The sequence below is a fragment of the Erpetoichthys calabaricus genome, chromosome 10 (assembly GCF_900747795.2).
Source record: "Erpetoichthys calabaricus chromosome 10, fErpCal1.3, whole genome shotgun sequence".
In the NCBI taxonomy this organism is placed as follows: Eukaryota; Metazoa; Chordata; class Cladistia; order Polypteriformes; family Polypteridae; genus Erpetoichthys; species Erpetoichthys calabaricus.
Genome location: NC_041403.2, coordinates 147,019,854 through 147,035,670, shown reverse-complemented (window position 1 = coordinate 147,035,670; position 15,817 = coordinate 147,019,854). Strand labels below are relative to the sequence as shown.

Below are 15,817 nucleotides of genomic sequence, written 5' to 3'. Positions count from 1 at the left end.
ACATAAGAGTGGTTTTTAAAAAGTATTTTTTTATATATATAGTTGAAACATGACATTTCTCATTTCATCGACAGACCAGTAGAAGTCATTGTAGATATAGCACTTAGGAGTGAACTTCCTAACAATTCTGTTTACAACAGGCAACATCAGAGCAATCAGATACTCTGTATTAATGCAGTGAAGCTTATGAACTGCACAAATATGACATCAGGGATCTTGTGATGGCCTGCTTTAGCCACGTGCTTCGTCCGTCAATATGACTACTCGTTTGTGCTTGTTTAACGCAGAACTACAGAGAGAGTTTAAATTTCTGAAACAAAGATGTATTTGTTTCTGAGAACAACAAACAGATATTCCTAACATGTGGAGGTAGATGTTCTATTTCTTGTGGAGGATGCAGAAGTATTTCTCAGCCTATCAATGCCAAAAAACAAAAAGACCAAAAAAAAAGTAAGCATTCCAGGCAGGCCAGGACTTGAAGCAGATATACTTTATACAAATGTGGAGCTATTTGCATATCATGCAGCAGCAGCGTAAACAAAATAAAATCTGAGGGACTCTTTAGGGATTTGTAATTTACTATAATTGAGTTATCATATGCAAGCAGTTTCAAAGTGGCATTGTAACATACCAGTACCCCCAAAGCAAGTGTATAAGGCGTTGTTTAAAGCAGTGGTCCCCAACCTTTTTAACAGCAAGGACCACTTTATTAGATGCAAATTTTTCCACGGACCGGTCGGGGGGGGTTGGTTGGGAGGGGGCAGTTTTATACACAATTTACATAACATTTCTATTATTATTAAAGTTATTAAGCAGTTTGCATACGTTTGCAATCTGAGATTTTTCTTCTTTTTTTGCATATAACAAAGACATATGCTTTACATTTGCCAATCCAACAGATTGCACATCACAAACATTAACACTGCAATCTTTTTTTCGTGTCTGCCGTTTCTATAGGAGGGTGACAATGAGTTAAATTCCAATGGATGTTTTTCAAATGTTGACAAGCAATAAGCAAAAGGAATCAATGAAAACCACAGACAACAAAAACAGCAAAAAAAAAAAAACAGTACGAGGAAAGTTCGAAGAAAGAGATTTTTTTACAATGTTTCTGTTTGGGGATCGTTGTGCAAACGTGCACATCTGAGCTGTGACCACAGATCTAACTGCTCTGTGGATGATTCGTTCAAGCATTTCAAGGTCACTTCGTTGTAATGAAAGCATCTGTTGAATGTACTTCGTAGTAACGTGATTTCTATAGACTCATGTCATATGGGGAAACTGTCGGGACCGTAACAATACTTTGTTGTAATAGTCTCTCACCTCGGTCTCTCTCCTCTCTCTGCGCCGCTGCAAAGCCCCGCCCACCAAGCGTTCTGAAAAGTCTGAGTGAGTCGCCGTTGCCGGCAGTTCTCTCGCGGCCCGGCTGTCAGATGGCTGCAGACTGGTAGTGGGCCGCGGACCGGTGGTTGGGGACCCTGGTTTAAAGTACACCAGTAACAAAGTACCTTGTTTTAGGAGTGTCTTTGAAGGCTGTGTTTGTTTGTCTTTATTTTTTAGAGATGTTCTGTGTATGTGCAGTGGAAACATGTTTATATACAGTAAAATTGTGATACCTTCGTAATAGCCCCCCAGTCATCTTGTCAATGGGATATACATTGCAGCACAAACTCAAGCAGACAAAAGCAGCTGATCAGCATATGCCGTGAATAAAACTCAATGGAATTTTGCATGTTACAAAAAAAAAAGAGTACAATAAACAGTTTTCACCCCCACACAATCATAATATGATAATAGCATAACCAGGTTGTTTTTATGCATTACAGGTGGCTTTATTACGTGCTCATGCTGGGGAACATTTATTGCTTGGTGCCACAAAGAGGTCTATGTTGTTCAAGGATATTCTTTTATTAGGTAAGATAAACTGAAGATCTGAAAAGAAAAACGTTTTTTTTCACTTGTGTCTTTAAATAAAGTAATAATTTGTAATGAAAAAAATGTTATGGAAAAAACATTGAGGAGCTAACTCAGGATCAGCAAGCATTACGTACTAAGTAGACACATTCCAGATTTGGGCTTTTGTTATTTGTTTGTTTGTTTGTTTTTTTCCCCTCAAAGGAAATGACCACATCATTCCACGCAACTGCCCAGAGTTAGAAGTTGGCCGGGTGACAGTAAGAATCCTTGATGAATTAGTGCTGCCATTCCAAGAGCTACAGATAGATGATAATGAATATGCTTGCCTAAAAGCTATTGTTTTCTTTGACCCAGGTATATACTAATTTTTTTTTTTTTTTGCATATACAACAGTGGAGAATTTTAAATGTAAATATTTAAAGCAGATTGTTTATGGTAGATAACAGACACCTGAAGAATTAAAGGTTCGACAGGCTTTTTCAGTGGTTTTGTTTCTAAAATTGTTTGACAAATGTATTATTCACTTGCTCTGTGCTAAAACAAAGCTAACACCCTAAAAGGTTTCAGCAGGAGACAACATATAGTGATGTGTGTCATCTGGAAACCCTGTAATCATACTGAGTAACTTAAGCAAAATATGTTGAAAATGATTTGAATGCTAATATTCAATGTGAAAAAAAAAGACAAATTTTGCAGCTGAACTCGCTGTACATGCTAACCTTCATACTTTGGGTTGGTCATTATGAGTGACTTTTGAGTAACCTTATAGCCTAAGGATAAAAGCAGCTCCCGTTTCTATTGGTGTAAGTAATAATGTGTACGGTTTGCCAGAATGGAGGAAAGGGAAAGTGTCTGTGCAGGATGGTTGTAGTCTTTAAAAATGCCACTTTCTTTTCCAAGACAGTGTATGCTTTAGACATCATGGATAAAGGGGAGAAGTGAGTAACATTTAAAAGCTATGTGATTTGGTTTAGGTGCTGACCTGAATAGATGGAGGAGTTCAGTTAATAGATGGAAAAGAAACTTTTCTTGCTACAAGAAGGACGGATGAATTAATCCATTTTCTGAATGAAGTTCATTCCTTCCATTCATTTCAATTCAATTCAATTTTCTTATCCCTAAACAAGTCTCTTTATATTAGTATGCGAGGATTGTTTTTTTTTTTTTTTTTTCTGTATTTGTTTAGTTCAACCTTAAACAAGCAATGGATATAATTAAAAGGGTAACCTCAAAGTTTTGGCTTCATTGATTTTCTTTAACCTTTTACGAAATTGAAGATATCACTGGCAGCCTCCGTTCTTGTTACTGAATTACTTTCAAGGTAAATAACATTACATTACAGTCCTACACTGCCATCTAGTGTCTCATTTTAAGGTTCTCACAAAATTAGGTGTACATAACTTTGAACATCAATAATCTCTAGCATTTAATCCCTCAGAAAGAAGTCCATTCTAACAACAGTTCACAATAACTGAGCTAAAGAACAATAATTTAATTTATTACTGGTGTTAGTAAACATGATCATAGAGTATATACAGGAGCTGTAGCCTGACATTCATCAGCACAACTTCATCTCAAGAGAAGATGTCTTCCCATCCCAATAACACATGATGAGTCAATTAAATAATTTCAGTGCAGTATTTAATATCCATTCATTTGTTATCAGATCCACTACCATAAATTTATAGCAATTTAGAATGGTTTGATGAATCTAATTGAAGAAGACTGCATCATGGGTCAAAGTGAAATTATTGCCATGTTATAACTATAATTACCTCTTATATTCTGAATAAATTCTTTTTAGCTTACAGTAAATCATACACCCATTCTCATGATCTAGGTGTCTGTTGTAACAACAATAACAACAGAAGTATCTCTGGCTGATAAATGCTACAGATGGGGTGTTGCTTAAATATTATAGAAGACAGATTAAATAAAGGACAGTCACAGGTTCAAAGTCCAACTAAATCAATGTCTAAATCGCTGTCTATGTGGCGGTCCCAGATTCTCCCTGTGTCTATGTGGCTTTTCTGCAGGCACTCTGGTTTACTCTCACATCCCAATGATTTTAAATTGGCACCACATCTGTTTGGGAGTGTGCATGAATGTCCTCTTTAATGGACAGAGGTGTGTCCTGCACTGTGCACAATGCCACATACAGAGGTATGGCCTGTGGCAACCATGCCATGGATTAACTGGACTCAGATAGATAGATAGATAGATAGATAGATAGATAGATAGATAGATAGATAGATAGATAGATAGATAGATAGATAGATAGATAGATAGATAGATAGATAGATAGATAGATAGATAGATAGATAGATAGATAGATAGATAGATAGATAGATAGATAGATAGATAGATAGATAGACTGACTGACTTATGGATTACATACGTATATATTCAGTTGCTTGTTGCTCTCACTACAATAACTTGTCATCTGAAGGACCAAGCTTGCAGGTGCTCTTTTGAGACTCTTAAATCCTCCATTGCTGTACTAGAATTAGAATCCTGCACAACCATCTTATCTGAAGATTAGGTTAGGATGCCTCCATTAAATTACTCTTAGTATCTCAAATGACCCACCTTCCGTCCATCCATCCGTCCATTTTCTAAACCCACCTGTTGTTTCTTCCTTATATCATAGAGTTCCGTCTGTAATACCCTTAGAAACTTAATCTGCCATTCTACTGCTGGGAGCTGTCACATAAATTTACCAAATCTAAATCACAATACATTGTTGTTTTTGTTTTCCTTCATCAGAAATGTAATATTTAAATGTATATCATTTTAATGACCAAGGATAGAAAGTTTCTTAACAGCATGGTGATTAGGTATACAATAACCTTTTTTTTTCTTTTTTGCTCTATTATAGATGCCAAAGGTCTCAGTGACCCAGCGAAAATCAAACGTATGCGGTACCAAGTGCAAGTCAGCCTTGAGGACTATATCAATGACCGGCAATATGATTCACGGGGAAGGTTTGGGGAGCTTCTCCTTCTGCTGCCAACTTTGCAGAGTATTACTTGGCAGATGATTGAACAAATTCAATTCGTAAAGCTCTTCGGAATGGCCAAAATTGACAACTTGCTGCAAGAGATGTTACTAGGAGGTAGGAGCAGCACATATGATGAACAAAGAATTCTGGGCAAGTTCAAATTTAAAACAAGTCAGGGTTAGTTATCAAGTTTCTTATACCTTAGACAGACACAAGAGACACTGCATTCAATAGATAGATAGACGAATATGGGAAAGGCACTATATAAATAAAATGTATTATTATTATAAATAAATAGATAAGAGCGAGAGAAAGAGAGAGACAGTGAGAGAACTCTGAGACCAAACCTGAAATGACAAAACTTGTATTCATTGCATTTTCTGAATAGCATAATTGCTGGGATGTGAAAATTTGAATGTGTATTATATTAGAGTTAGTAATGATTACATTCTGAAGTTTTATGTGCACTGACTGTTGTTATTTTGGTCATTTTAGCTGCATGTTTTCCCAGTTCTTGGCATTGCTGCTTCATAGATCCTGGGCCTAAATATGATAAACTGGCAATTGAAGAAAGTACCATCTCCTATTAGGCTTATATTCAATAGTAAAATACAAATACAGTAAAACCCCACAACCACATAAATTGAGAAATAAAGTGATCATCATTTTCATCTTTTCCACACGTGATCACAAAAATCGCAGTCATTAGTTTGCTCATACGGAGACTGTACTCTCTAAAGTCAAACCAATGGTCCAGCAACGGATTTTGCTGATGTGTGACATAAAACTGCTGGCACTCACAAGCCGTGTTCTAAACATTCTGTGCTGTGGCAGCAGTGAGGTGTACCTGACCTATGAGTAATAACCTTATAGCCATCGAAATAATATTCTAACCAATAAACCAGTACAGTCTGTTATCAGGCCTAAATACACCAGAAAAGACAACTACAGAAGTTTTATCTTTCAGAGACCTCTGTCCTGTTTTTTTCCTTGTAGATTCAGTCACAATATCATCAAAATTCAAGTTATGAGTAACTTGACTCTTTATGGCCATTATAGAGAGTAACTTCAAATATTTAGTTTATTTTAATTTTCGTGAGGGCCCCCTGTACTTTATACCTCTGGGCCTGGGCCTAACAGGCCCACTCTGAGATCCAGGTATGCTATCATCTCTCCAGGGCAGGTTTGAAAAATGGATAAAGTCATTATTATTTCTGTCCTTGCTTAAATTATTCTTGATTGAAAAATTTAGTAATATATTCATTTCATACCAACACAGTGGTTAGTGCTGCTATGTTTGGTTACCCTTCTAATGCTTCCAAGTACTCCAGCTTTTCTCCAAATCCTAAAGACAAGCAGGTTAGGTGAATTTCAAGTTAGCCCTGCGTATGTGCCTTCCCATAGTCAAGGACTGTTCTTGCAATCCTCTAAAAGACATCCTTGTCTGTAAGGGGGCTGCTATTTATTCTCTCCTCTGAAAATCTCTAGCTGCATTCTTGAATCTTTCTGGTCTTGTAGATTGTAGCGCAAACATCCCAAGGCTCGTCTTACTGTATGTGCAGCACTCTGTGTGTCAATCAGGCATCTACTTATTCTCATCTTCAGGGCAATCAGTTCACTGCTACAATACTATAATATTTCCATGACACAATGTCACAATTTATTATTTAAAAATACTCTTTTGTTAATTATACTGTGATACAATGCTATGGTCCTACAGGTTGGAGCAGCCACAGAGCGTCTACTGCTGTAGGTGTGCAACCAAGCTGCAAACTTAGTTTCGTAGAAGCATTTGCTGATCATTTTATAAGCACGCGTTACAGTCACCAAACTTAAAAAGTCAAGTTTTACACTGTAAAATTATAAGATGAAAATATTATAGTATATATCATAATTTTAGATATTAGCTGGTAAAAAACCAAAACGTTTATGGGGATTTCTACTACAGTACACATGCAGAAATAATAAATTCTCTTTTGTTATGAGAGTCATATACTTGTTATTCTATGCACAATTAAAATAAAGTTCTTAAGTCTGCACCTGTCTTTCTTTTTATTTTTTAAAAAAGAAGCAGCTTATCTCTGTAAACAAATACATTTTTAACAGTTCAGCCTCCACCTTTTAACATAATAAAGACTGTTTAGGCTAAGATACAGGTACATAAAAGGAGCAAATGGAATTTCATCCATCCATCCATTCATTTTCCAACCCGCTGAATCCGAACACAGGGTCACGGGGGTCTGCTGGAGCCAATCCCAGCCAACACAGGGCACAAGGCAGGGAACCAATCCCAGGCAGGGCGCCAACCCACCACAGTGGAATTTCACTTAAACTAAATAATATTTTTATAACCATTAGTAACAGTTAATATTAATCATCATTTACATTCTGGTCTTGAAATTATGAGAAATGAAATAAATTTATAATCTGCTTGAACTTTTTTTTTTTTTTTTTGGATTGTTTAACCCTTTTGCCACTGAAATATAACAGGAGTTTGCTTGACTCCACCTTCTGTGCCTCAATTCCTGACTAATTTAAATATTAATTAAGCAAAAGTATTACACGTCAGCTATGAATATGCAGCATTGAATTTCTAGATATTTAGCCTTACACAAAACATATTTTGAAAATTTGAAGCTTACTTATAATATAACCCAATTGCTTAGTAGAAAAGTCATCAACTCCGCTGATTGAAGTTAAGCTATTCATTAACTTTTCGGGACAAAGGTTATCATATAGTTGCTGTCTGTGAAGTTGTTGGTGTCTGGTTAATGAATAGATAGAAGAGCACACCCAGCTATCTGTGGGGTTGGGGGGAAGACTTTATGTATCGGTCATTGGCCCTGGTTAAGGGAGCAGCAGGATTTTACATCTAGGTCATTGGCCGTGCTTTAGTCAAACTGTCTTTGATGGCCAAATATAATCTGTTTGATCGTACAATACAATTTTAAAATTGCTTCACCAATCTGCAGCAATGAGGTTTGACTAATGAGATATTTCAGTTTTTGATTTTTAATAAATTTGCAAACTTTTCTGAAAATGTTTTCACTTTGTCATTATGGATTATTAAGTGTAGATTGCTTGGCAAACATAGCAATTTCTATTGAAAATTAAATCAATAACACAACAAAGTGTGCAGAAAGTGAACGGGTCTGAGTTCTTTCTGAATCCAGCTTAATATCTTCAAGCCGATTCATTAATTTTTGAATGGCAAGGAGTCAGAAAAACATCACAAAATTTAAGGTTATAGATCACCCTAGATTCGACGTTTTGTAGTCATTTTCTAACTTTGTGGAATGTGAATGTGTGGACATTCAGTTCTCAGTGTGGGTGTGGAGTATTTTATTATTTTCAGCATGTATGCATGCTTCATACAATGCTTTGGAGTCAGGAGTCTATTAGTGCAGAATAGAAATGTGACAATTCATGATTTTATCAGTGTGTGACGATGCAGGTTCTTACTCCATACTCCTATCTCCCTTATGGGAGCTTTTGAACCCGACACCGTTGGTAATGTAACCTGATGAGCTGGACAGTGAGGACACAACAAAGCAAGAGGATGGCGCAAAAAGGTGCAAATGCTTTTCTTAAATAACAGAGCCAAAAACAGTGTTCAAAATAAATAGTGTAGTGATTCAAAAAGTCAATAAATAAATAATCCATTAAAAACCAGTGAAAAGGTGGAGGTTAAAATCCAATGAATAAATCCATAAAACCGAAGTTAAAATACTACGGCTGGAAGCAGTCCTTTAAAATAAAGCCCGGTGCCTTCTTCTACCGGGCGGCTCCCCTGCTTCTCCCATCCGGGCTCTGCACCAGGGGAGTTGCCCTACCTGCAGCTGACCTTCTCCTTCTAGTCTGTACCCTGGCAGTCCCTGGCTCCATAGGACTCTCTAGACTATGACTTGGGTTCCCCAGTGACCAGGACGCTCATGCTGGGGCTGCTACCTCCCAAGCCTACTGACTCCCGCTACCTTTTGCGGTGAGCCAACCACCTTCCGGTAACTCCTGCTCCTCCAAAGCGCTCAGCAGGAGTGACCACTTCTAGCTGCCCCAGAGTGTCGGCTTAACACTCCCGAGGGGCTCTTCTCTCAGCTGTCTGCTCTCTCTAGCGAGCCTGCCTTCACCTGCTCGCTCATTCATGCTTGCACACACGGGCTTCCAGCTTCCTTTTTCTTCTTCCACTAACCTCCATTCACTTTCTGATTTTTTTCCTCTTCCGTCCGCACTCGTGGTTCGCCTATTTATAATGGGGACGTGGCACATGTGCAGTGATTAGCAGCTCCCGGCATCAATTACGGATACGGACAATTCCCCACCTGTGCACTTAAGCGAGGAAACATCCACATCACGTAGCATCTGAGAACCGCTCTGGCCACACTACCATGCCCCCTCTTTAAGCTGCGGCCATTATTTATTTAAAATCTGGGCTTTTCTTCTGAGCCGTGGACCTGCTATACCCACACAGTGTGGAAAGAATAACATGATAAGCAGTTGATATTTTAATATTACATTGAAACTCTTATCTTGTAGAATACAAAAAACATTTTGAAGAGCAGAAACTTATTGTGGAATGAATTAAATGAACAGACTAAAAAACAATCAAGTGTCTGAACGAGATAGTTTCACACATAGTTACAATTAATCACAAGGCAAGAGCCCATGGGTGTGATTCTAGTCCACTGCAGGGAACACTCTCACACATACCCACATTCACACGTATTTCCTGCACTGTCTCAAGTTCTAATTCCTCAGCCATCTAAACTAACACACTAAACAACCACAAGTGGCATCTGTCTCATTTTGTGTGACTACCGAGAGACAGATACTATACTACCAAAGTGGCCAATTTACCTTACCTACACGTGTTTTACATAAGGGAGGAAACTGGAGTAAATTGATTAAACAACATGGTGAAAATGCACAGGCTCCATATTGTTAGGAATATTGCTTTAGAATCGTTAGGTTATGCAATATGGTACTGTGTTTATACAGTAACTATGTCCATATTAATTTAAATCTCCTCTGATTTCTTCCAAAGGTACAGCAAATGAAGCTCCTCACACCCCACACACATTGCATCCTCATCTGGTACAAGAGCATTTGAGCAGTAATGTTATAGTAACCAACACCATGCCAGCCCAGATTCATAATGGACAAATATGTAAGTATTTTATAAATTAATGCACACTTTGTTAGGATAAATAATTTTATACTCAGAAAGATATATGCTGTAACTTGAATATCTATCTATCTATCTATCTATCTATCTATCTATCTATCTATCTATCTATCTATCTATCTATCTATCTATCTATCTATCTATCTATCTATCTATCTATCTATCTATCTATCTATCTATCTATCTATCTATCATTTTCATAGGTATTATAAAAGAATAGTCTTCCATTATTAATGTTTTAATTATGTAAGATTAAGTAGTTTAGGAAAGCTGATCATTTCAATGCCTCAGGTTTGAGTCTTTTACCGAAATGCTTAGTGTTACACTATGTTCTTTACTTTTTTTTATCCAAAAAGATCTGTGAGTCTTCATCTCTTCATTATTATCAGGGACAACCGTTATTTTTTTCTATTTTTTTTTAATGAGAACACTTTTAAAAATAGCTTATGCTGCACAGTTTAAAAATAAAATTGTTAGTATATTTTGACTTGGTGACTCATAAAGTAGAGCCAGAGTCTAAAATGCAGTTGGATTTCAGTTCCTTTGCTAGGCAACTTCACACACGAGAAATTGGGGTCTTCACATTGAGCTCTTATGTTTAATCCTTTCGGTTTTCACATATTTCACAAATCTCTGGGCTCACAGAGGACATTGGAAACAGAACAAGCTAAATATGGAATTGTTTTAGACAAATTAAATAAATCTGGGACAACCAATTTTGACAAGTAAACATTTTGAGTATGGAAAACATATAAGAGCAAACAAGAGTAATAACATTAGAGTCTGCTTGTAAAAGTGTGAGGATGAAACAGTGACAGAACAAACATTTTGAACTTTGCAAGCCTCCCATCAAGCAGCTCCCATCCCTCCTCTCCACATCATAATGCACACAGCACACACAAATTCCAATGATTTAACATATTATAGATAAGAGCTGATGCTGTGTATATTCTTGCTGGAGACTTTAACAATGTGGATTTAAAACCTGTGCTCCCTAAATTCCATCAGCATGTCAAGTGTGCCACCAGAGGAGCTAACACTTTGGATAAAGTCTACACAAACATTAAACAGGGCTACAGGGCTACACCACTACCTCACCTGGGCCACTCTGACCACACGTCACTGTTTTTAATTCCGGCATACATCCCAATCAGGAAAATTGCCCCTAACAGCACAAGGACAGTTAAATCTTGGCCAGATGGAGCCTCTCAGCAGCTGCAGGACTGTTTCAGTAGGACCAAATGGGACATCTTTGAACACCCAGACCTTGAAGTGTTTAGTGACAGCGTACTGTGTTATATTAAGAACTGCACAGACATTGTCACAGTGGATAAACATACCCCAATGGTCTACCCCAATCAGAAGACCTGGATGACCAGGGAAGTCCGCAGGCTGATGAAAGAGAGGAACACTGCCTTTAAGTCTGGTGACAAGGTCCTCTACAGCACAGCCCATGCCAGCCTAAAGAGGGGTATCCGAGAGGCCAAGTTAGATTATAAAAGGAAGATCGGGGAACACCTGGACAGCAACAACGGCAGGCAAGTGTGGATGGGTGTCCAGCATATGACCAACTACAGGACCAGTCCCGGAGCTGTGGGAGGTGATTTATCACTGACTGAGGAACTGAACCACTACTTTGCCCGGTTTGAAGTGGAACCACCAGAGACAGCCAGACCCAATCCAGAAACCAACAACAGCCCCATCTTTACAGTGGGGGAGCACAAGATGAGATGCACACTGCGAGATGTCAACCCACGGAAGGCAGCTGGACCTGAAGGCATCTGAAAGACTGTGCAGACCAACTGGCTGGGGTCTTCACCAGGATATTCAACCAGTCTCTGTCTCAGTCCACTGTGCCATCCTGCATGAAATCCTCTGTCATAGTGCCTCTGGCCAAGAAACAGACCATCACCAGTCTTAATGACTACAGGCCAGTTGCACTGACCCCTGTGGTTATGAAGTGCTTCAAGAAGCTCATCAGGAACCACATCATGTCATTCATTCCTCCCATGCTTGATCCGCACCAGTTTGCCTACAGAGCAGACAGGTCTACAGAGGACGCTGTGGCCACTGTTCTCCATGTTGTTCTGTCCCATCTGGAGCAGCAGGGTAGCTACACACGGCTGCTCTTCATAGACTTCAGCTCTGCCTTTAATACCATCTTACCCCTCAGACTGGTGACCAAACTGTCAGACATAGGACTTCCACACTCCACCTGCCTTTGGATCAAGGACTTCTTGAGTGATCGCACGTAGAGGGTTAGAGGAGCCCCTACTTCTCCACACCCATCAGCCTCAGCACTGGCTCCCCACAGGGCTGTGTGCTGAGCCACCTGCTCTATACCCTCTACACCCACGATTGCATTCCTGCCCACTACAGTAACACAATTTTTAAGTTCGCTGATGATACCACTGTAGTAGGGCTCATCATTCATCTCTGGGGGGGGATGAGTCTGTTTACAGGGATGAGGTGGAGTGGCTGACAACGTGGTGTAGGAATAACAACTTGCTCCTAAATATAGCCAAGACCAAGGAGCTCATCGTGGACTTCAGGAAGAACACAGACAACATCCAGCCACTCATCATCAACGGGGACTGTGTGGAGAGGGTCTCAGACTTCCGCTTCTTGGGAGTCACCATTAGGGAAGACTTGACCTGGGGAACACACACTGCTGAGGTAGTGAAGAAAGCCCAAAAGAGACTCTACTTCATGAGGATTCTCAGGAAGAACAACATCTCTGAAAAACTGCTGGTGTCCTTAAGAGAGTATCCTGGCCTACTTTCTCTGTGCGTGGTTCTCCAGCTGCACAGTAGCACAGAGGAAAGAGCTCCACAGGATCATTAAGGTTGCCCAGTGGATAGTCGGCTGTTTTCTCCCCTTACTAGAAGAACTACATTGTTCCTGTTGTCTCGGGAACATCAAGAAAATTCTTCAGGACCCATCACACCCAGGGCATGCATTGTTTGAACGCCTGCCTTCAGGCAGACGTTTCAGATCCATAAAGACTAAGACAAATAGACTGAGAAACAGTTTCCATCCTTCAGCCATCACCATGCTGAATGTTGCTATGTGCACCTTCATGTTTACAATACAATACACTCTCATGTTTACAATACAGCCCTAAGTCAACATTGGCTATGGGACAAGTGCAATATGACGTATGTATGAATGGATAATTTTAGTTTTAACTTGAGTAATTGTGTTTTGTTTTTATTTTATTTTTGCATTGGAAAATTGCACCTTAATTTTGTTGTACAATGTCTCATTGCTACAATGACAATAAAGATTTTGATTTGATTCGATTTGATTATGACATCAGGGGGAAACTGTTTGAATGGAGGAGTAGTTTTGAGTGTTGAGTCTCAATAAGGCTGCTAAGTTGGCACTGTGAGCACCCGGGCATTAATTTGGGGGGGGGGGGGGGGGGGGCATAGGATGGAGGGTATAGAAGGAAAATTTTGAACACTGAACATTAAATTTCCTAATAAAATTTATAACAGTATCAGGTTTTCTCAATCCTCCCCCATGTCAAATTTTTGTATTTCATTAACCAGCCCTTTTTCTCTTTTTCAGCTACACCTGAAACTCCATTACCATCTCCACCTACAGGATCCAGCTCAGACCAATACAAAATGACACAAGGGGTCATTGCTACTGTACCGAAACAGTCCACATCTATTCCTCATTCTGCCATAACTAAACAAGAAGTGATTTAACTACCAAACTGGACCTGTGCTTGCATAAACATGGCAAATATAATCAGTATTTTTTTAAGTTAGACAAAAAAAGTTGTATAAATAATTTATGTGACAAGAGACATTTTGTAAAAATACTAAAGAAAAAATATTTATCTGTTCCTACTGCAGAATCATAACTCAGGAGCTCACATTGATAGTATGAAATGAACTTTTTTATGAGACTTTAAATTGTTAAAGCAAAAGCTTGAATGGATGTAATTGGAAAAAAATAGAAAGTCTTAGATTTCCAAGACTTTCAAAGGTATATTGTATTATATCACTTTTCCTAGTAAAAGGGAAAGTAACACTTGTGAACATATCTCAAATGAAAGCTCTTTTTAAAAATTGTAATGATGTCAAGGAAAACTGCAAGTAAACCTACTAAAAAGTTTAGTTTTTTTTATACTTCACATCAGCTTTAATCCAACAGATTCTAGAGTATAAAGTAATATTATACTTGTATAATGCAAATCTGCCTTTTCCATTTTGTTTGTGTTCAACTGTTAATAACAACTGTCCAATATTGCCATTATCCAGAACAGCAAGTTTCTCGAAAGGGAGAATACTTTTTATATTATTATTATTATTTTTTAAATAATCATAAATGCTTTCTTTTCTCAAGCAGTTTCAGTTCATATAGAAAACTTGCTTGAACAATTTTACCAAGAAGTAAGGTTTAATAAATGTTAATTAAACTCTTCTAAAAGTACAATAAAAATGTAATGATTCAAATTATGTAATAAAAGAACAGTCCTTTTTAACACTTTTTAAAAAAAGTGTCTGTGTTTCCTTAATGAATGAACAATCATACATTGTTTGAGCAGACTGGCTCCATATCCAGATTTAGCTACCTTGTACTTGATGACTCCAACATCTTGCACCTCCATCCATCCATTTTCCAACCCGCTGAATCCGAACACAGGGTCACGAGGGTCTGCTGGAGCCAATCCCAACCAACACAGGGCACAAGGCAGGAACCAATCCCGGGCAGGGTGCCAACCCACCGCAGGACACACACAAACACACACACTAGGGCCAATTTAGAATCGCCAATCCACCTAACCTGCATGTCTTCGGACTGTGGGAGGAAACTGGAGCGCCCGGAGGAAACCCACGCAGACACGGGGAGAACATGCAAACTCCACACAGGGAGGACCCGGGAAGTGAATCCAGACGGGTCTCCCAACTGCGAGGCAGCAGCGCTACCCACTGCACCACTGTGCTGCCCATCTTGCACCTTCTTTGCAAAAATAACTGTACTTGGAAAATGAGTGAACAAACAAATGAAAGAATGGACTGATAAGCATAATGTATTGTGATGCCCGATGAAGCTTCCCATCCAGATTTAGTTCCTGCTATTTAGGCTTCTCCCCCCCTTTGCCCGTGTATTAAAAGAGGCCACTTGGGAAATTGAATAAATTCCTGTGATGCACCAGAATCCTGCACAATGTTGGTTCCTGCACCTTAAAACTGATGTTGTCCAGCTAGAATCCAACATCATACATCTCCCATATTAGAAAAATTGAATTTGGAAAATGAATGAATACATTGTAAAGAAATCAAGCAACAATGATAAAGAGTTTGGGCGCTGAACAGAAATATTTGGCCAAAGAAAAATGACAAAATGAATGACAGCCAGTGCTGCATTGTTTCGTCTGTCTGTAGTGAGGAGCATAACATGCTTAATCCAGCAGTGAAGGCACAATGTTCAATGAATCTATGCAGAACAAAGTATTTTCATAATATTCTCATTATGGTTATCTAATTTATTCCTCAAATGAAAATGTTTTTAAACACAGGTAGGGCACAAATCTAGCTGGAGTACCAATTGGTTAGTGACAGCACGCATACATGTACAGTATGCACCGTAAGTTATTCAAGCAGATCATGCAGAGCCTTAAAGGGTGAGGCGGAGTACTCTTATGGTACACATAAGTAAAAGTGTGACACAAGCGCTACACAAATTGTCCTGGTAGTGCA

General features: G+C 38.8%; 1 protein-coding gene across 4 annotated transcripts in view; it reads left to right on the top strand.

Annotated features, from left to right (window-relative positions):
- The window catches only part of hnf4a (hepatocyte nuclear factor 4, alpha), a 173,927-nt gene extending 159,327 nt beyond the window's left edge, over positions 1-14,600 (top strand). For 2 of the 4 annotated variants that reach the window (XM_051932577.1, XM_028812057.2), the window contains exons 6-10: positions 1,827-1,914; positions 2,119-2,271; positions 4,796-5,095; positions 9,960-10,082; positions 13,674-14,600. In XM_051932577.1, the coding sequence (XP_051788537.1) occupies positions 1,827-1,914; positions 2,119-2,271; positions 4,796-5,095; positions 9,960-10,082; positions 13,674-13,816 (807 nt within the window). In that variant the 3' untranslated portion in view covers positions 13,817-14,600. The remainder of the gene's footprint in view (positions 1-1,826; positions 1,915-2,118; positions 2,272-4,795; positions 5,096-9,959; positions 10,083-13,673) is intronic. The other 2 variants (XM_028812058.2, XM_028812059.2) reach the window with 2 other exon arrangements.
- The last annotated feature ends 1,217 nt before the right edge of the window (positions 14,601-15,817 follow it).